This window comes from Hyla sarda, chromosome 8, assembly GCF_029499605.1.
Source record: "Hyla sarda isolate aHylSar1 chromosome 8, aHylSar1.hap1, whole genome shotgun sequence".
Classification (NCBI taxonomy): Eukaryota; Metazoa; Chordata; class Amphibia; order Anura; family Hylidae; genus Hyla; species Hyla sarda.
The window spans coordinates 174059177-174081333 of record NC_079196.1 but is presented as its reverse complement, the minus strand read 5'-3'; the positions used below and the strand labels follow the sequence as shown (position 1 = coordinate 174081333).

General features: G+C 46.1%; 1 protein-coding gene across 2 annotated transcripts in view; it reads right to left on the bottom strand.

Annotated features, from left to right (window-relative positions):
* Window positions 1-21717, bottom strand: part of LOC130283949 (cytochrome b-c1 complex subunit 2, mitochondrial) — a 36529-nt gene extending 14812 nt beyond the window's left edge. The window contains exons 1-8 of one of the 2 annotated variants that reach the window (XM_056533747.1): window positions 21688-21717; window positions 19042-19119; window positions 17399-17548; window positions 15154-15218; window positions 12869-12925; window positions 12616-12740; window positions 7257-7354; window positions 7048-7105 (exon numbers count right to left, since the gene is read on the bottom strand). In XM_056533747.1, the coding sequence (XP_056389722.1) occupies window positions 7048-7105; window positions 7257-7354; window positions 12616-12740; window positions 12869-12925; window positions 15154-15218; window positions 17399-17548; window positions 19042-19119; window positions 21688-21702 (646 nt within the window). In that variant the 5' untranslated portion in view covers window positions 21703-21717. Of the gene's footprint in view, window positions 1-7047; window positions 7106-7256; window positions 7355-12615; window positions 12741-12868; window positions 12926-15153; window positions 15219-17398; window positions 17549-19041; window positions 19120-21286; window positions 21420-21687 lie in introns of those variants that run through there. The other variant, XM_056533746.1, reaches the window with a different exon arrangement.
* Between the last annotated feature and the right edge of the window lie 440 nt (window positions 21718-22157).

Sequence of the window (22157 nt, the reverse complement as noted above, 5' to 3'; positions counted from 1 at the left end):
AGGACTCCCAGGACCAGATTCAAGTCCAGGAGCCTGACCTGTGTACCACGACCTTCGGGGCCAATCTGGAGCTATCAGAATGGCGAGAACTTCCTCCGCTTTGAGCTTCCTCAGAACCCTGGGAAGGAGTGGAAGGGGAGGAAACAGATAGGGCATCCACAGCTAGCGCCAGGGGGTCCTTGGACTTCGCAACAAACGGAAGGATCTTCCGACTGTGCCGATACGCAAAGAGGTCCACGTCTGGAAAGCCCCAGAGGTCGCAGATCTGCGTGAAGACCTCTGGATGCAGGGACCACTCGCCGGGGTCGGCTGACAAAGTCCGCTTCCCAGTTGAGCACCCCCGGAATGTGAATCGCCGAAATGGCCGTAACCTTGTTTTCCGCCCAGATGAGAATCTTTGTCACCTCGGCCATCGCTGCCGAGCTGCAAGTGCCGCCCTGCCGATTTATGTACGCCACGGCGTTTTCCAACTGGACAGGGAGAGACTGAAGCAGGGTCTCTCAATGAAGAAGGCAAAGAAGAATCGCCCTAATTTCCAAGATGTTTATCGGAAGCAGGGCTTCCCGGGGAGACCAGAGGCCTTGAACCGTCCAATCCCTGAACACACCGCCCCAGCCCGACAGACTGGCATCCGTTGTAACCACCTGCCAGTGAAGGGGAAGAAATGATCACCCCTGAAGAAGAAGGGGGGGGGAGCGGAGCCACCAGAGAAGAGACTGACGGATCCGACGAGGGAGAGCAATCTTGCGATCGAGAGACAGAGGAGGAGATCTGTCCCATCGAGAAAGAATTGCCATTTGAAGGGGACAGTAATGAAACTGGGCAAAGGGTACGGCCTCCATGGCCGCTACCATCCGACCCAAGACTTCCATGCAAACGCGGATGGAAACTGGGACCTTGGCCCGAAGGGAGCGGACTCCTGACAGGAGAGTCAGATGTTTGTCCGGCAGAAGGCAAATCCGGGCAGAGGCTGTGCTGAATTGAAGTCCCAGGAAGATGAGAGACTGGGTGGGAGAAAGAACAGACTTGTCCCTGTTGACCATCCACCCGAAGCAATCCAGGGTCTGGAGGGTGAGATCCACATTCTCCGGGGTCTGGACTCTGGTGGGAGCCTTGATGAGAAGGTAGTCTAGGTAAGGGATCACTGAGACTCCTCACGACCGCAACAGGGCTATCACTGGCGCAAGGATCTTGGTAAAGACCCGAGGAGCAGTGGCCAGACCAAAGGGGAGGGCTACGAATTGAAAATGCCCCTCCGGAACCGCAAAACGGAGGTACCGATGATGGCCGGGAAATATTGGAACATGGAGGTAGGCATCTTTGATGTCCACCGAAGAAAGAAATTCCCCTTGTTCCATGGACACAACTACTGAACGGAGGGATTCCATTCGGAAGTGGCGGACGAGAAGATGACGGTTGAGACGCTTGAGGTCCAGGATTGGCTGCACCGAACCGCCCTTCTCTGGGACCACATAAAGATTGGAGGAACGGGGACAATAACTCCCTGGAGAAGCAGGGACAGAAGAGCCTCTTGAAACTGCTTCGCCAGGAGGAGGAGACCAGGGAGCCCGTGACCGAAAAAACGATCCCTCGGGAGGGAGGCAAACTCTATTCGGTACCCGTTGGACACCACGTCCCTGACCCAAGATTCCTGAATGTGTGTGGTCCAGACGTCTCGAAAAAATAAGAGACGACCTCCCACCCGAGAAAAATCTGTGGGTGGGGGCATCATTTCTTGCGGAAGTGGGTTTGTGGTTGCCCGATTTGGCCGCAAAACGGCGGGAACGGTTGGTGTCTGACTTCCAAGACGGGCGCGCCCAGAACGAGGGAGCCTTCTTGTCCCGCGAAGGCGCCTGTCCGACCCCTTATTGGGGCCAAAAGTCTTAAAGGACCAAAAGGAAGAGGACTTCCTCTGATAAGTAGAGCGAGCCTTATTTTCAGGCAACAAGGAACTCTTGCCCCCCCGTCGCCTCAGAAATAATCTCGTCAAGGCGCTTGCCAAAAAGACGGACACCAGTAAAAGGAAGCTCGGTGAGAGACCTTTTGGAAGCGGCATCCGCATCCCAAGCCTTAAGCCACATGGAATGGCGGAGAGCCGCCAGGTGACCCACAGCAAAGGCAGCACAACGGGCTGACTGCATGGAGGCTGTGCACAGAAATTCCCCAGCTTTAGAGCATTGGAGAATCAAGGCAGAAAGATCCTCTGGGGGGGATCCCGCCTGGATACCCTGACGGAGTTTTGAGCACCACAATGATAGGGCTTTGGACACCCAAGCCGAGGCGAAGGTGGGAAGTAGAGAAGAGCCTGCTGCTTCAGAGGCAAACTTCGCTAAGGACTCCACCTTCTTGTTCGTCAGGTCCGTCAGTGGCAGTGTGGTAGCTTTAGAGAGGCGGGAAATTGGTGGGTCCACCGAGGGAGGGAAAACCACCTTAGAGACAAGGACCTTGTCGAATGGGTAATGCACCTGAACCTTCTTCATTCCCGGGATCCTCTTGTCTGGATGTTTCCATGCAGATTCCAGAAGGGTGTCAAATTCAGCGTGAGTGCTAAACCTTTGAGGTGCCGGTTTAGAACGATGAAAGGATACTTCAGGAGTCACGTCCGAAGATCCTGGGTCCTCTAAGTGAAAGGTGTCTCTTATGGCCGCAACCAATGAGTTCACCGTTTCAACTCAATTCAAGTGGTCTTCCGAGTCAGATGCCAATTCAACGATTCAAAAGCCTCATCCGCCAGTTCACAAGGAGAATGTGAACGAGTGGAGGCAGCCCTGGAGGGGGGGGGGGGGGGGGGGGCGACCCTGAACGGGTACGAGGCTCTGGCGAGGCAGAGTGGCAACTGCGGGAACATCCTCTGGAGGAGCGACGTTTGTGACCAGATGATCCGGGGGGGGGGGGGGGGGGGGACCCATGAGAGGAATGCCCACGTCTACCTGAAGACTCAATGGAAGAGTCAGAAGATGCACCCCTAGTACGCTTGTGAGAGCGTGAGGTATGTGGAGAAGGGGAGCGGGTTCCTTTAGAGGGTCGGCGCAGGACAGACTTCTTCAAGGCAGACACCACGTCACGGGAGGCCTCAGCCACCGAACGGTAGACTTGAGTTAAGTCAGCCATATACTGGGATAGGGAAGAAACCCAGGCTGGAGGGGCGGCCGAATCCACCGGAACTGAAAGAGCATCCGGGGGGTACCATGGGGCCTGGGGCAGCAGAGGAGCAGGCAGAGCAAGTGGGTTCAGCCAAACCAGGCATTTTGGAATTACAGGACTTACAGACAAAATAGGAAACTAATGCTCCAGTTGTCTGTTTAGAGGGAGGAAAAGTTCTGGGTACGGACATAATGAAAAAGAACTCTCTCACCCGAGTCTGTGTCCCCTGTGGCAGCTGCTGTGAGGAGAACTCCGCTCTGAGAGAAAGAGAGGGAGAAACCGGCCAGCCAATAGCCATAGAGGGGCGTGCCTGCCGCCGTGAAGAACAGTAATGGCGCCCGCTCCTTGCCCCAGGCGCACGTCAGTCGCGTCTGCGCCCGTGGGGAAGTGAGCGGGCGATTCACATGTACGCCGGCAGCTGCCGAAAAAGAAAGTCGGCACTCCGTGCGCCAAACAGTACAGACGCCGCGGCTGTCACCAGCATAGTAAGTGCTGCGGCTGACAGCCGCATAGTATAAAGCACACACACACGTACATAGTAAAAAGTAACCCCTTCATGCTCAAAATGCCCTTGCTCGCTCCTGCTTGAATAAAGGTAGAGCCCCAACACAGACCAGCCCCTTAACCTGAAAGTGGTCCAAAAATTGAGGGTCTCCAGAGGTTGCAAGTCAGCACCTAAGGGAGAAAATATATACTCACCTCAGTCAGAAGAACTTACCTAATGGAGTCTTCTGCGAGGTCTTCAGTCAGCTTTTGTTACCTGCATCACGCTGAGCTACCATGTGCGAGCGAGGCGAGCAGGGAATAGGGGGACCCGGACCCATGAGGTACAACCCCAGGCGCTTACCGTTGGCGAGAGGGGGTTAACAGCGCATATACGCAATGTCTGTGCCCCCTTACTCGCAATGGGGAAACAGTGAGCTGCAGTTCCTGAGTCCCCACCTGAAAACATGAAAGAAAAAAGGAATAAAAAAACTAACACATTCCCTAACTAGGAAAATAATAAAACATAAGACCTGGTCTGGAGAAATCCAGACCATGTCCACCTCCTTCAGACACTAAGCTTAAAGGGGTATTCCAGACCAAAACTAATATATATATATATCTCAACTGGCTCCGGAAAGTTAAACAGATTTGTAAATTACTTCTATTAAAAAATCTTAATCCTTCCATTAGTTATTAGCTTCTGAAGTTGAGTTGTTGTTTTCTGTCTAACTGCTCTCTGATGGCTCATGTCCCTGGAGCTGTGCAGTTCCTATGGGGATATTCTCCCATCATGCACAGCTCCCGGGATGTGACATCATCATTGAGCAGTTAGACAGAAAACTTCAGAAGCTAATAACTATTGGAAGGATTAAGATTTTTTAATAGAAGTAATTTACAAATCTGTTTAACTTTCCGGAGCCAGTTGATATATATATATATAAAAAAAGTTTTGCCTGAAATACCCCTTTAAACTGATTAGCTCAGGGCCTGGAGGCGGGTATATCCTGCTGGGAGGAGCCGACTTTTTTTTTAGTTGCCATAGTGTCATACCTTCTAGAGACAGCAGCATACACCCACGGTCTGTGTCCCCAATGGAGCCGATAGAGAAATTAAGTCAAAATGCCCTGTGACCATAAATATGATGCACACACCCCCACCCACATTAACATCACACAAAAGTAAAGGTGTACAAAATCCGTTCACATAGGCAACAATAAATCCCCCCCCCCCCCTAAATATTTAGTGAAACTTCCAGTGACTGACAGTTTTACCGAAATACAAAATGATATCTATCAACTCAATGGCCACTTTAATAGTTACATCTCTTAATTTCTTGTTAACACAAACAGCTAATCAGCCAATCACACGGCAGTAATTCAATGTATTTAGGCATGTAGACTAAATGAAGTTCAAAACAAGCATCAGAATGGAAAAGAAAGGGTATTTTGGTGACTTAATATGGCTTGGGGGTTGGTGCCAGATGGGCTGATCTGACTATTTTAGGAACTGCTGATCTACTGGGACTGTCAAAGGTCTAAGTGGCAGTTGTGTGACTGAAAATGCCTTGTCAGAGGTGAATGGGCAGACTGGTTTAAGATGACAGAAAAACAACAGTAATTCAAATAATCCCTTGTTACAACCAAGGCATGCAGAACAACATCTCTGAACGAACAACTTGTCCAATTTTGAAGCATATGGGCTACAACAGCAGAAGATCACACCGTATGCCACTACTATCAGCTAAGAACAGAAAACTAAGGGTACAGTTTGCAAACGCTCCTTAAGATTGGACAATGGAAGACCAGAAGAATGTTGCCTGGCCTGATGACTTGATTTTAGCTGCCATATTCAGATGGCAGGCTTAGAATTTGGTGTAAACAACTGGAAATCATGGATCCATCCTGCCTTGTATCAGCAGTTTAGGCTGGTGGTGTAATGGTGTAGGGGACATTTTTTTTGGGACTCTTAGTACAATTTGATCATTTAAACGCAACAGCCTGAGTATTGTTACAGACCATGTCCATCCCTTTATAACCACAGTGGACCCATCTTCTAATGGCTCCTTCCAACAGGATAATGCCCTTGTCACAAAGCTTACAAACTAAAACTGGTTTGTGGAACATGACAATAAGTTACCTGTACTTCAATGGCCTCCACAGACCCCAAATCTCAATCCAATAGAGCACCTTTGGGATGTGGTGTAAGATTCTGTGCACCCCATAAATCTGCAGGAACTATGCAATGTCATCATGTCCACAGAGTGATACCTAAGGAATGTTTACAGCACCTTGTACAAAAGTATGCTACAAAGAAAGAATGCAGTGCTGAAGAAAAACGGTGGTCCAACCCAGTACTAGCAAGGTGTACTTAATAAAGTGGGCAGTGAGTACACACATCTATCCACACATGCACGCGCACACACATAAACAAATTCAATAGCATTTATCATTAGACTTCTACTACAATGTATACTTATTCTTTGCAGTATAATGATGGTGGCAAAGAATTTGTCTTTTTGAGATCTGCACGTGCTCATCTATCCCTAGAAACACATTGTTTGGCATTCATCATTGTTGGGGGGAAATTAAGCATTTTTCTACACCTTTTTGTGTGCTGGTAATGTGTAGGAGCACCAAATTTATGAAATGGTCACAGAGCGTTTGATAAATTTTGTGCAGGTCACATTTTTCTTCACATACACGAAAAAGCTAAGCTAAGTTTGGGCTGGTGTAGTTTTAGAGACTTTTCAGTGGCTTTGCGCCTTTTCACAAGGCACAGTTCATAAAACCCTTCCATATCATGTGTATTGCCAAAATCAGTGGATTGCAACTCAATCCACAGAAATGTGTAAACCAAAAAAGGCGCAAAAAAGAGGCGTAAAACCCTGCTTGCACCTTATGTAGACACAGAAAAACAGTCTAAAGACAATAATAAATGTCAGCCATTATGCATGCATGTCAGAACATTTACAAAGCAGAATCCTATAAGGAAGATAACCTGCGTAGAGGAAGGGTATGTTCACACTGAGGAATTGGAGAGGAATTTACTCTAGTAATTCCGCTCGCTTATTTCTCTCCAATTCATTCTGCAGTGCCAAACCCCATTGATTTGAGTTGAATTCCGCTCCTCAGTTCACACTGAGGAATTTCTGCGAGCGAAATTCTGTTCTGCATGAAGAATGAACATGTTCTTTCTTCATGCAGTATCCGCGTCTAAATTCTCATAGCGTGAACATACCCGAAGAGTGGTGCAGTTGCCCATGGCTACTGTTCTTTCATTAAAAAAATAAAATAAAAAAAAAGCCTCAGAAATGAATTAGATTTGTTGCTATGTACTCTTCCCTCTACACAGATTTAATAGATTTAATAAATCTCCCAAAATAAATGTCTCATACTGCAACTTCCCCATAATACACACCTAATCCAACCAGTGCCATTCTTGCGCTTGTAAAGTGATTCTGTACAAATTGCTGTAGCTACAAAAAGACAAAAACAGGTTATTTCAAGGGTTCACATCACAACAAATCATATTTCTTCTATAATATTTCTTGGACACCTACATTTATATCCTTAAACACCAACTTCACAAGATAAAAAAAATCACATACATTTACTGTAAATGGTTACCTCATCAGGAGACACTTTTCCAATTCTGTAGTCAGGGCAGAACAAGGAGTTAGAAAGTGTATTGCGGTAGGATGCAGCATGTAAGTTTTCCAAGACACCTGAAGAGAAATACCACTTTTATTAAATATGTACAAAGTCAGACTTCAATCAATTTAATGAAAATTGCAGAAGTTTCCAAGTGAATTTGGTAGAGCGTTACTGTACAAGAATCCACAACTAAAAGGGAATAAATTAGCTTATTCTTTAACCAGAAACTATGGGAGATTTATCAAAACTTATGCAGAGGAACAGTTCCTCTGCACAAGCTATAATAAACTGCCCCCTATCACTTTTTTTTGTCTCAAAAAGGGGGGAGGGGGCATGGCCTGAATGGAGAGCTGAGCGGTCGCACTTTGCAGTGCTCCCGCTAGCCCGTCTCCTTATTACCCTGAATTAGTTCCCCTGTGGGCCCTTACTCTGTTTTAGTGCCGGGGAGACTTGGCTGCTAGAGGTTATTGCGGCTGCCAGAGGCTAGTGCGGTAGCCAGGTGGAGGATCCTGCAGAGTCGCGTGGTCAGGCAGGAGCGGCTGTTCTGAGAAGCGGGCGGCGGTGCGTCCTGAGCACAGGTGGAGAGGTGCTACTGGAGACCGGAGGAGCCCATGAGTGTGCTGACGCAGGGGCGGCTGGTGACGGGGGTCGGCATATCAGAGCCTGCAGGCTGGAGCTCATCCATTGCTGGGCTTTGAGGGCGGAGCCACCTTGTTACTGTGGTGACTTCTGTGCCTGCACTGAGTGGCAAGATTGTGCTAGGGCTCTGGTGGGCTTGCTCCTGCTGTGGGGAGAGTGTGCTGGGTGCTCCCACTTACCCTGCCATATCTGTGGACTTCTGCATTGGCCTGCAGTCACCTAAAAGAGCTGTTATAGAGGTGGCCGGCTGCCCTAGTTAACCCCCTGCTGCCTGGCTGGAGAACGCTGCTGTCTACTGGCATCTGCTGATGGAACACTGGGGGTCTCCTGCATGTACCTGCCCTGGGCTGAACAGTGAGTGCAACTGCCAGTGTTCTATTCTCTCTCTGCCTCAGGGATACCTGCATTACTGGACCTTGTTGTGGTGAGCCTGCCTGCATCATAGCTATTGCTGGACTTGATCCTGTTACCTGGACTCTGCTGCGACTTGTGGTGTCTACATTACAGCTGATTGCTATCCTACAGGAGATATGGGTGGCTCACAGAACAAGACTAATAAAAAGGAAAAAAAAAAACTTAAAACAAGCAGCTGAAGCCGCACTCCTCAGGTTTCTAAGGCGGGTGGACGCTGCGCGCCTGTGGCGGGCCCTCCGGACTGACTTCCATGTCAAGACTCCTGCTGCTCCCCCTTTCAGTTAGTCTTGTTAGGCTAGGGAGTTACGATTTCTATTAGGGATCGACCGATATCTTTTTTTAAGGGCCGATACCGATAATCGGTGCAGGTTAGGGCCGATAGCCCATAACTTATACCGATATTCCGGTATAAGTTATCGGCTATTTAACCCCCTGCGACACCGCTGCAGCGGGCGCTTTAAATCAATGATCTGGAGTGGCTTTTGCGGGGCAATAGGCCGCCGCCACCCGTTTCTCTGCCCCTACCTGTCAAGGTGGTCCGGGCCATCCATCCTCCCTTCCTGTAGTGTCCGGGGGCGTTCCGGGTGAAGAGTGAACCGGTCCGGGCTGTCCTTCTCAGGCGGTCATCTTCTCCACTCCGGGCAGGCTCTGGCCTAGTACGCTGCATAGGCGCCGCTGCGCAGTGACGCCCTTGCGCAGCGACGCACCTGACGTCACGGCGTCTATGCAGTGTACTAGGCTGGAGCCTGCCAGGAGTGGAGAAGATGACCGCCGGAGAAGGACAGCCCGGACAGGTTCACTCTTCACCCGGAACCCCCCCGGACACTACAGGAAGGAAGGATGGATGGCCAGGACCACCCCCATTACGGGTAAGTTTAATTTTTTTATTGACTCGGAGGGTGGGGGAGGGGCCCGACCGATATAGCGGTATGGGCAAAAATCCATACCGGTATACCGCCCAGCATCACGGTGGGGGGTGCGACGCGGGTCGGGCATTATCGGCAAGATAATTGCCGATACCGATAATGCCCAAAATCGTGATTATCGGCCGATCATATCGGCCATACCGATAATTGGTCGATCCCTAATTTCTATCTAATGTTTCTCTGCTACAAGACAACCTGCAAACACACTCATCTACAAGTGTCTGACCAGTTTAAATGGCTCTTCAGCAAGTTGCCCCACTTAGCTAATTTAGTAGGGGTGGGTTGGTTTGAGTACTTGCTACTGCCCATCTGTTAAGAGTTTAGGGTCTGGGTCTGCACAAATTCCCGTTGTTAGGGTTTAAAGGGGGAGGTTATTGCTATATTTTGCATCCGTTTTTGTGTTTTGGTCTAATGTTTGTGTGTCTGCTGTGTATGTGGGGTCCGTGTTCCTGGAGAGCCCCCAGGTAGGAGTTTTTAGCCCGATTGGTTTTTCCTGATATCTTTGATTCTCTATTGGGATTATGGGGACGCTTAAAAAAAGGTATTGAGTTGGAACGTCAGAGGTCTCAACTCTAAGATTAAAAGATCTCGGTGTCTACATTTTATCAAAAGAAAGGCCCCTCATTTGATTTGTCTCCAGGAAACACACATCACAGGGCAAAAAATCTTAGCCCTTAAGAGGGCATGGATTGCGAGGGGTTATCATTCCACTCACTCTTCTTCCTCTAGGTGGGTGCCTGTTAGTGTCTGGTAATTGAACAGATGGCTTGTGACCATTTTGGAAGATTTGTGTTTGTCCACTGCTCCTTACATGCCTTTAGTTTTCTCCTGGTGTCAGTGTATGTCCCCCCCTCCATTTCCTGTTGATTTCTTAGAGTGTGTAACATCTAAAATTGCTTCCTGTTTTTATTATAGGCGATTTTAATGCAGTTCCGGATCCAAGTGTTGATCGCACTGGTGTGGCAGATTCTGGCTCTCCTGGTCTTAACGCCTGGAGTTCTGCATTGTCTCTTACTGAGGTATGACACTGGAAGCACCCATTTGACCCAGTATTCTCCTTTTATTCAGCAGGCAACAAAACATTCTCCAGAATTGATCTGGCATATCAGTCATCAGATCTTCTGTCTATGGTAAGATGTTACGTACACCACTAGGGGGATCTCCGAACACTCAGCTTTTACACTCACCCTACGTTTGGGCCCTGGTCGTTCCTCTAGAATTTGGCATATGCATCCCGGCTGGCTGCAGGAGGAGGTGGCGGCCTCATTGCTTGAGGCTCAACTGTTTTAAGGAACATAACAGGTCTCACGCTGACAAAGTGAAAGGAAGGCTTATAAGGCGCATGTCAAGGGTGCATTTATGGCAGGGGTTGCGAGGCAGAGGATTGCTTATTCTGCTAGGGAGCAGGCATTGCAGATGGAGATTATGGTTTTGGAGGCAAAGACGGTGAGAAACCCTTCCCCCGAAGTAGAGAGGAATTGGGTTCAGGCCCAGAGAGCTTTATTGATTAGTCAGAATCAATTTGATTTGACTCCTGTCTTTTCTGAAGTGGAACTGCTGCTGGGTACTACGGACCTTGCCAAAGCCCTAACTCATCTGTGTAAGTTACTTAAGTCGGTGGGTCCAGATCCCTTTGAGTTGGCGTTTGTGAAGTGGGTGGTGGATATCCCAGAGTTGACAGAGGACCAGCGGCAAGAAGTTGTAAAAACGTATTACCCATCTGTGGTAAGTGCTTGGGACATACTTATCCAGGCTAGATTAATACTGTATCTATATTATACTCCTGTTAAACTGTTCCGTATAGGAGTCTCCTCTTCTGATACTTGCTTCCGCTGTCAGTAGGATGTGGGCTCTTATTCATGCTGTGTGGAGTTGTCTGTGTGTAGAACCAATTTGGAGGGCTGTCATGCAGTTCTTGTCGAACCATCTAGAGTTCCCCTTTGTGTTTTCCCCGGAAGTTTGTTTGTTGGGAGTCATTAATGATCTGGAATCGGGTTCACATAGATGCTTGCTTTTGCATTTCTTACTGTTTTGCGCGCGTAAGGTTGTGATAATGGCGTGGAAAGACACTACCTTCCCCCCCTATTTCTCGATGGTTTAAATTTAGTTAACAAGTATGTTCCTTTATATAGCACTTTATATATCAGTCGCAGGTGCCCAAAGAAATTTGATAAGGTCTGGATGCCATGGCTGTTTTTGGAGAGTCGGTGGTCCCTCCAGAGCAGGTTAGTTCTCCTCAATATTTCCTCCTTGTGAGTGGGGGCTGGGCGGGTGGCGCTTCTCTGGGTGTGGGAGTGTGGTGTGTTTGTGCTGCACAGCGTTGGGCTTCATGACTGACCGGTCTTCCATGTGTTTATTGCATCTTTTTCCTGCCCCTCATTACTGGTCGCAATGCTTTGAGGAGCTCTGTGCTGGTGTAGTACTGCTTTTTTTTCTAAATAAATACTTAAAAAAATAAATGGAAAATACACTAGGGGGTAGATTTATCGAAACATGTGGAGAGGTAAAGTTGCTGAGTTGCCCATAGCAACCAATCAAAACTAAAAGAAGCGATCTGATTGGTTGCTATGGGCAACTTAGCAACTTTTCCTCTGGACAGGTTTTGATAAATCTCCCTCCAGATTTTTAGGGATGTATTCACATGTACAGTATCCTGCGCAAATGTAACACAGTGTCATTCACTTTAAAACAAAAAATAAATAAAAAACAAACAAACCCCTAAATAGGGATCTAGGATGTCATTAGACCTGAGGTCAGGCAGGAACTTGTGTCATAATTCTGGCACAGAAATGTGCTCGTGTGTAACTACACTTTGGTAAGATTCACACAATACAGTTTTTGAAAAAAAAAAAAAGTTACTTATTAAGCCTATATCGTTGTTTTTTTTAGCAGTTGAAAAGTCCCTTTTTTGTGAGAGCCATCGTTTGACTTTGTGCCCTTCTACATGTGATGCTTGGTTTAAAAAAAAAAATAAAAAAATTATGAAAAAGTGAGCATGTTCTGGTGTAAGGTCGGCATGGCCTAATCACACATCTAATTTATCACAATACATGCTAGCAAGTAAACTTACATTGTAGCCGAGATCTACACCAGCTTGGAGCTGCCGAAGATTTCAAAGTGGACGTGCGGGACAGGCGCAGCAAAGCCTGATTCACTAAGAGGCCGTAACCTGTTGGCTCTTTACTAAAGGCTGACATTTTCTTCTCCTTAGAGGCCATTTTTGGGGGCATCATTTTCTTACCAGAAACATTTTTATGTGCTGTTTATGAAGTGTTATTCTAGTACTGCATGATACAACATACGGGACATAAGTTTTTTATGCCCTAAAGGACATAGGCCTACTCAGTACTCACCGACTTGTGGGTTTTGATAAGCCACAGCTTTATCAACCTTTACTCGGCCAGTCATGTCAGTCACTTCCCATCTTCTAAACTCAGGAGCTGTAGTGACGTTGATGAGATACTCCATTACAGTATCACTGAAACAAATTAAGACAGATGTTATTTTGAACTTCTGCAAAACATCTTTCTCTCCCCACCCCATAAAACTTGAGGCTGGAAGGCATGATGTATTCAGGAGCAGTGAACAGAAGGGAAAGTTACTTACACATAGTCCCTCAGACATTCCACAGAGTAAACCATGTTTTCTCTTGTAGCTGTTACACTGTAAACAAATATGTATACAAATATTTAGCTGAACTTATAATTATGTCAGTTTTTATCATACAGAATTTATACTGGGAGAAGTCACATCTCTGCTATATATAGTTACACCTTGTAAATGCAGTTCAGAATCTGGCAGAACTATCTTTATGTAAAACTACTGTAGGTGACTTGCTCCATGTTTACCAAACAGCTGATATTTATTGAGACCTGCGCCTTAACAATAAATGCTTCAGATCAGATTCCTTCTAACCCCTTAAATACGAAGCCCATTTTGACCTAAAGGACCAAGCCAATTTTCGTTTTTTCATCCTCCCCTTCTAAAAATCATAACGCTTTCAAATTTGAACCTACAGACCCATATAAGGGCTTGTTTCTTTGTGTCACCAATTGTACTTTGTAATGACATTACTTATTTTATAGCAATCTGTGGCGAACCGTACTGTGATGTATGAGGGCTCTTTTTTTGCACCGTGGTCTGTAGTTTTTATCAGTACTAATCTTATTCTGAAGGGACTTTTTGATCGCTTCTTATTCATTTTTTGTGATATATGAAGCAACCAAAAATGCACAATTTTTTTTTTTCTTTTTTACATGAACACATAGACCGTGTGGTTTAGCTAACTTTATATTTTAATTGTTTGGACATACAGGGCGGTATCACAAAATTATGTAATAAAAAAAAATCTTATTTAAAAAATGGGAAAAGGGGGGTGGCTATACCATTTAATCTCCTGATTGCATATACTGATCAATGCTATGCCATAGCATAGATCAGTGTTCTGCTGCTTAAATGGGCACTGTCAGATACAAAAAACCTTTTGATATGTTGCAAACCATGTATAACCAATAGGTTTTGCAATTGCTTTCATTAGAAAATTTTCAGTATTTCATACTGAAAAAGCCAGTCAAACAACTGCCCCCCTGCCGGCTTGGACACATATTAATCCTGCTGTGTCCATGCGTCATCACCTATCTCATGGACACACTTCCTTGATTGACAGCTGTGAGTGCAGGGCTCACAGCTGGAGGAAAAATCCTCCCACTGTCAGCTTGTGTCCCGCTACTGTCAGTGAGGACAAGCTGGGAGTTGTAGTCTTGCTAATGCTAGGGGAGATGTGAGCAGACAGCATACTGAGGGAGGGGGCGGAGACCTGCACAGTGAGGCCACGCCCCCTCTGAGAGGAATTCAGACTAGCGAGCTAAATTAAAAGTGTAATAAAAAATAAAGGTGCTACACACAAAAATTAGATGTACATGGTCAGGATTAGGAGTGATATATTTAAAAAAAAAAACATTTTGTTGGATCTGACTGGTACGCTTTAAGCCTACTACGCAGGCTTAGAGCAGCAGACGACCAATCAGACGGCAATGAGGCAGGTAAGGGTCCTCCCGCCATCCATTCAGCTGATCGGGCGCCGCGATGTTGCACCGGATGTCCAGATCAGTTCCACTTCTATAACAGCATAAAGAATACTGGCAGGGGGGGGTGCAAATCGGGTTAGTCATTGGTCCCAATGTGATCAGCGCCATATCCCCCCCGCCCAATCCCCGTCGGCATTATATGTGAAATTATAGTAAGTATAGTGGGCTGCTATCCATGTGTCTGCACTGGTGGCAAAATTACTAATCGCAGCATGCCTGGACAGCCAAATGCTGTCAAGGCATGCTGGGAGTTGTAGTTCTGCCATTGCTGGGGACACACATTTTGAAAAACACTGCTGTAATATGATAAGCTGCGTGTTTACATAGCCTGAATCAGCGTGAGCACAGACAGTGCAGTGTTCATCTCTATTGGACAGGGGGGAGAGGGAACTCATTAGGATGGGAGGGGATATGCATATGGGAGGGAGTGGGGCATTACTTTATTATGATTTCCTTAGTTTGGAGAGCAGGGCGAGGGCGGCAGCTTACAGGAAGTAGGAGAGGAGCATTGTGGACATGTAGTCTTTAATGAGTCTGCTTCTCCCTTCATGTTGCAAACAGAGGGATATTTGGAAGGCCATATCAGGAGATCTGCTGAGCCAATTTTGACAAAACATGTCTTGCTGGATAGTTTTTTTTTTTTCTTTTATAAATATCAGTGCTGCATATCTCCTTTAAGTACCAGGATGCATGGGCGTACCTTTTTTTCCCCCTCCCTTGTCCTGGTGGGGTTAAGTGGGCATCGAAAGGACATGTCTTTCTCCAAACTATGTTCCAATAAAGATTACAATTACAAACACAAACCTCAGTCCGGCACCAGCAGCTTCTATTCCTCTAGTTATTTTAAAAGAAGAGGCCCCCTTTGTAGTCTAAAAGGAATGAAAAAAAAGGAAGTTAACCACAGAGCCTAAGCCAGGCTGCCTCATTGGCCGGCAATCCGGCAGCAAGTAAAGGGACCCTCCACTGCCATTTTAGCTCACTGGACTCTGATGACCATGTGGTCTGATGAGTTCACTGTTAATGAGGGGCTGCAGTGTGATCCACACTAACGCTATGAAGCCAGTGCAGCTCCTGTGCTCACTTCACAGTCATTTAATACTCTAGGGTTTACATTTACGCCCTGTTGTGTTAAGTCCCATACGGTAAGGGAGTTCATTTATTCCCAATGTCATCTTGGGGTTAAAGTGTACCCAACAACATAAAAAAAAAAAAGAAATAAAATGCTTCAGGCTTACGATTTAACCAGAGCCGATTCTGTGCTTAAAGGGGTTATCCAGGAAAAAACTTTTTTTTTTTTATAGATCAACTGGCTCCAGAAAGATAAAAAGATTTGTAAATTACTTCTATTAAAAAAATCTTAATCCGTTCAGTACTTATGAGCTTCTGAAGTTAAGGTTGTTCTTTTCTGTCTAAGTGCTCTCTGATGACACGTGTCTCGGGAACCACCCAGTTTAGAAGAGGTTTGCTATGGGGATTTGCTTCTAAACTGGGCGGTTCCCGAGACACGTGTCATCAAAGAGCACTTAGACAGAAAAGAACAACCTTAACTTCAGAAGCTCATAAAGGATAAAGATTTTTTAATAGAAGTAATTTACAAATCTGTTTAACTTTCTGGAGCCAGTAGAGAGAGAGAGATTATATATATATATATATATATATATATATAAATAAATAAATAAATAAATAAAAAAGTTTTTTCCTGGAATACCCCTTGAAAACATGGTTTTTATCTTTTTATGGTTCCTACACTCACCTGTTTATGTTGCTCACACTGCATGCAGTTCACCGAGAAGGAGAGGGCAATCTCTCACATCTCACGTGGGAACCTCCTACCTCTCTCCTCAGTGCTGACAAGTGGCAGCTCAGTGCACTGAGGCTCTGTGAAGTTGGGAGCCTTCTTGTCCCCACAACACTTCCTGTATTTTGATAGAATAAGAACAACGAATCAGACCGGCAGGCTCACCACGTTTCTCTACTTCTTTATTTGCGTAAGCAAGGCATAGACAGATACTCACAAACTTGGGGGATAGGACGTGCAATGGGGGGACAAACTGGCAACAGACTCCGTTTCGCACGGACCACCGTGCTTCCTCCGGCCATGAGGAAGCACGGTGGTCCGTGCGAAACGGAGTCTGTTGCCAGTTTGTCCCCCCATTGCACGTCCTATCCCCCAAGTTTGTGAGTATCTGTCTATGCCTTGCTTACGCAAATAAAGAAGTAGAGGAACGTGGTGAGTCTGCCGGTCTGATTCGTTGTTCTTATTCTATCATTCTACTGTGCCTCAGCTCTGACCAGAGCACCACCACCCTCATCTACATCCATCCACCTATACCACATCGAGTCCAACAATATACAGCAGTGCCGTGCCACTCGCCTTATCTACTTCCTGTATTTTGTTTCACAGAGACACACCAGAAATAGCTGCAATGACAAGACAGTGTTCTGGACCGTTCTGAGCGTAAAGCATTTTTCTTCTTTTTTTTTTTTTAAACCAAAATTACACACATTTTTTAGTTAATGTAAATTACAAATATACATAGGTTATCTACAATGTATAAAAAAAAAAAGTTTCTGAAATAACAGTGTCCAGGCAGCATCCACATATTTTCTAAGTTTAGATCACAGTGGGTCTCAGTCCAGAGACTAGCTGCGTTTGTCAGTAACAGCCAAATGAAATGTGCGGCAGAGCGCTTAAATCCCCATCCTGCCGGCTGACCAATCTGACTCTTTCGCTCCATAAACTAACGCAGTAGTCGGAATTGATTGACTGCTGGAAGCAAAGTGCATGCTTCCACACACTTCACCCAGCTATTTCTCATGATTGCAGCTGACTCAGCTGGTATTAGCAGACAATTTTGCTGAGAATTGTGCTGCAGATTTACCTCCTCACCACATAAAATGAAATTAAAAAAAATTATGCCTCTAAACATCCAAAAATGCTAATATTTCTGTAGTGTATTTGCTATAGATTTGGGGTGTGCAACACTGCAAATCCACAAGGTCTAAACATTTAGAAAATAATGTAAAAACACGTCTTTTCAAATCTCACCAGGTTTGATGCCAAGCGCAGGACATGACTAACACCCAAGTTGTTGGCATTTTCGTATCTGCTTCCAGCCTTTACAAATACTCCAATTTTAGAAACTGGGGAATAGTTTTCCAGAGATGCGATTACCAGTCCATTGGGCAATTTGGTGATCTGTAAAACCAAAGAATAATGTACTTATAAATATGCAGCATGCAAACCTCAAGAAACTTTCTGCCTCATGGACATATATTAAATGGGAGAACACTTGGGACGACAGACGTGGAAAAGGACTTGGGTGTCTTAGTAAATAGTAAATTTCGCTGTAGTGACCAGTGTCAGGCAGCTGCTGCCAAGGCAAATAAAATCATGGGGTGCATCAATAGGGGCATAGATGCCCACGACAAGGAAATAATTCTACCGCTCTACAAATCACTAGTCAGACCACACATAGAATACTGTGTACAGTACTGGGCACCAGTGTACAAGAAAGATATAGTGGAGCTGGAGAGGGTTCAAAGACGGGCAACCAGGGTAATATGGGGAATGGGAGGACTACAGTACCCAGAAAGATTATCAGAATTAGGGTTATTTAGTTTAGAAAAAAGAAGGCTTAGGGGAGACCTAATAACTATGTATAAATATATCAGGGGACAGTACAGAGATCTCTCCCATGATCTGTTTATACTCAGGACTGTATCTATAAATAGGGGGCATCCTCTACGTCTAGAGGAAGGAAGGTTTGTACACCAGCACAGACGGGGGTTCTTTACTGTAAGAGCAGTGAGACTGTGGAATTCTCTCCCGGAGGAGATGGTCATGGTGAAGTCTGTAATAGAGTTCAAAACTGGTCTGGATGCATTTTTGGAGAATAATAACATTACAGGTTATGTATATTAGATTTATAGGGACAGAAGGTTGATCCAGGGATTTATTCTGATGCCATATTTGGAGTCAGGAAGGAATTTTTACCTCTAGTATGAGGTTTTTTTTTCCTTCCTCTGGATCATCTCAGTAGGGACTTATTAGGGTTATAGGTTGAACTTGATGGACTCTGGTCTTTTTTTAACCTTATGAACTATGTTACATGACAATGTGTATAGTGACATTAGCTCCATGTTCAGGATCTGTACAAGTGCCTGATACTACATCTGAGCCCCTAGACCAGTGTTTCCCAACCAGGGTGCCTCCAGATGTTGCAATACCACAACTCCCAGCATGCCCAGACAGCCTTTGGCTGTCCGGGCATGCTGGGAGTTGTAGTTTTGCAACAGCTGGAGGCACCCTGGTTGGGAAACACTGCCCTAGACAGTCAAAAACAGTACTTTACAGGTGGTATTAGAAGATAGCACAATTCACTCACTAGAATAGGCCCCACCAATCCCCCCCCCCCCCCCCCCCCCAAAAAAAAAAAAAGGAACTGACCTTAAATAACCACAAATAACTGGTCAACATCTGTGTACACCAGGGCAAACTCAGAAGTGATAATTGGAATTACAATACGGGAGACTGACAGTATTGTATCTACTGTACGTCTGTATATATACTGCAATAATTCAGGGCCTGATCTATGTACATAGAAACAGAGGAACTACACCAAACGTGGATATTACAACAGCCATAAAATCTGGCATATTACCACCATTAGCCAATGTCAACACCTTTACCTCAGGCTCCTCAGGCAGAAGACGTGCTCCTCCGGCAGCTTCAGACTTTGCTGCTGCTGTAGCAGAGTAAAGCCTCCTCTACAATAAAAAGAAAAGCAAGTTACTAGGTACATAAATGTACAGCAATTACACAGTATTATGGCTTAAAAAAAAAAAAAAAAGACAACATTTTGACAAGTCCTAGAGCAGTGTTTTCCAAATAGTGTGTCTCCAGCTATTTCAAAACCACAACTCCCAGCATGCCCAGACAGCCTTTGGCTATTTGGAAAACACTGTCCTAGAGACATGTCAAAAGTTTTGATCGGTCTGGGTCTGAGTGTTCCCGACCAATCCTTAGAACGAGCCAAAAAGAATAGACTTGTGTATTGTTTTTGCCGATTTCTGTCGGAAATGCATTGCCGTCTATGAGACAGCGCATTTCTGAGTGGTCCTAGCGCCTGCCTGATTGTGCAAATGTGGGTTTTGCAGGCGGACATTCCGCACATTTTATGCCATGTGAACATGGCCTTCTGTAGTTCTAGTTATCCGTCATGTTCTGAACTCTCCAACAGACCGGTCAATACTTTTAGACATGTCAAAACTTTTTTTTTTTAAGTGGCAGTGTCTATTTAAAGGGGTACTCCTGTGGAAAAATTATTTTTTTTTGCGCCAAACGAGTTGGAGCACAACGAACACCGCCAGTCCCATTGACTTGAGTCGGGTCAGTCGAGTTTTTTGTCAAGTGATTTAGTTCAGAAAAAAAAAAAAAAAAACACTTATGCGAATGAGGAATTTTAGAGGAATTCTGCGGTGTGAACATAACATTAGTGTGAATGAGTCTCCGTGAGACCCATTCAAACTGCGGAATTTCCACCGCTGAAATTGTTCCGCGCAAAGAGAGAACATGTTCATTCTTTGCGCGGATTCCGAAAGCACTGCATAGCCGTCAATGGTGATGGGTCAGTGCACCGCGGCCCTAGCGCCGAAGTAACTGTGGTGGCGGCCGCCAGGCGGAAACTCCGCTCGTGGAATTCAGCGAGCGGAGATTCCGAAGTGTGAACGCACCCTTAAAGGGGTAGTCCAGTGGTGAAAAACTTATCCCCTATCCTAAGGATAGGGGATAAGTTTGAGATCCAGGGGGATCCAACCGCTGGGGCCCCCTGCGATCTCTCTGTACGGGGGCCAGGCTCTCCGGCCAGATAGTGGGTGACGACCTCTGCACGAAGCGGCGGCCGACACGCCCCCTCAATACATCTCTATGGCAGAGCCAGAGATTGCCAAAGGCAGCGCTTCTACTCTGCCATACAGATGTATTGAGGAGGCGTGTCGGCCGCCGCTTCGTGCAGAGGTAGTCACCCGCTATATGGCCGGAGAGCCTGGCCCCCGTACAGAGAGATCGCAGGGGGCCCCAGCGGTCGGACCCCCCCGTGATCTCAAACCTATCCTTAGGATAGGGGATAAGTTGTTCACCACTGGGTCACCACTGGACTACTCCTTTAAGTCTCCGAATTAGGCGCAGTTCTATTGTGAAAAATCCGTGTAGATTTTACCAGTATGAACAAGGCCCTGTAGAGGTGACACATCCCAGGAACAGAAATCACCAGAACAAGGTCTGTGCAGAACTCTGCTTTCAGCTCTGAGGAGATTTCCATAATACACATTGTATATCAGTAGTCTCCAAACTGTGGCCCTCCAGCTGTTGGCTGTCCGGGCATGCTGGGGGTTGTAGTTTTGCAACAGCTGGAGGGCCACAGTTTGGAGACTACTGATATACAATGTGTATTATGGAAATCTCCTCAGAGCTGTATTATGGAAATTGGTTGTCCGGGCATGCTGGGAGTTGTAGTTTTGCAACAACTGGAGGTGCACAATTTGGAGACCACAGCTATACAGGATTTCATCCAGTATCCAGAAACAAGTCAAATTAGAAATGAAGAAAAAAAAGGCATGCTGGGAGTTGTAGTGCCGTCTGTGCAGGAGCCGCAGCCTGTAGTAGAGCAGCAGTCACACAGGGCGGCGGGGTCACCTTCACCGTGCCCCCCGGTATTCTCACACACAGCACCGACCATCCCTGGACCAACACCTGCCCTGACACCCCAGCACCCCGCCTGACCCTGGAGGGGTCACTGTGGTAACACTGTCACCTATATAGGGGATTAGGCCTGGACCACCAGAAGCAGCGCCCCCCTCCTCCGCTATACAGTACTGCAGCCCCAATACAACAGTGTGAACAGAACCAGCGGTAACGCAAGAGACAAGTCCTTACAGAGAGGTACCGGGCGCTGCTGACCAGCTTCATGACCGCGCTGTCTCCTTCAGCCGCTGACAGGAAGTCAAGATGGCCGCCTCCGCTTACCCGGCATGCCCAGCGCGGCCCCTTTTCTTTTTAACCCTGTCCCTTCCGAGGCTATCCGTGCCCTTCCTGTCCCTGTCACACACGGTCATACAGAGCTTTCTGTGGAACTACAATTCCCAGCGTGCGTGCACTGTCTGCCACACTGTGACCAGGACCTGACTTCTATTACATTACAGGATATTTTAGAAGGGAACAAGGGAGAAAAATGCCTTAATAATAAACTGACTGCTGTTAGGTCTTATTCACACGAATCCCAACAAAACCAAATGCACCTCGACCTTTGAATATGCTCATACATACCATACACTTACACAAAATGTAGTCATAGGACAGTGGTCTCCAAACTGTGAACCTCCAGCTGTTGCAGAACTACAACTCGCAGCATGCCCGGACAGGCGTTGGCTGTCCGGGCATGCTGAGAGTTGTAGTTTGCCAATAGGCTAATCCAAGAGTGTCCTTTTGGCGTCCATCAGATGGAATGCGCCACATACCCTCTGTTTATTTTTATTTTTTATACTTTAATAGAATGTAAAAAAAACTTTATTGATGATTGTACATACACGTTTAAAATATTTAAAAGAACCAGCAGCAGTTTAAAAAATATTGTCACAGTTCCAAATCACAAAATTAGTTGCATTGTCACCACTGTGATTATGTAAAAAAAGTATACAAATGTATGCCCAAATGCGGTCCACTACAAGAGGTAAAATACAATTAACCGTATGTAGCATATATATATATATATATATATATATATATATATATATATATATATATGAAG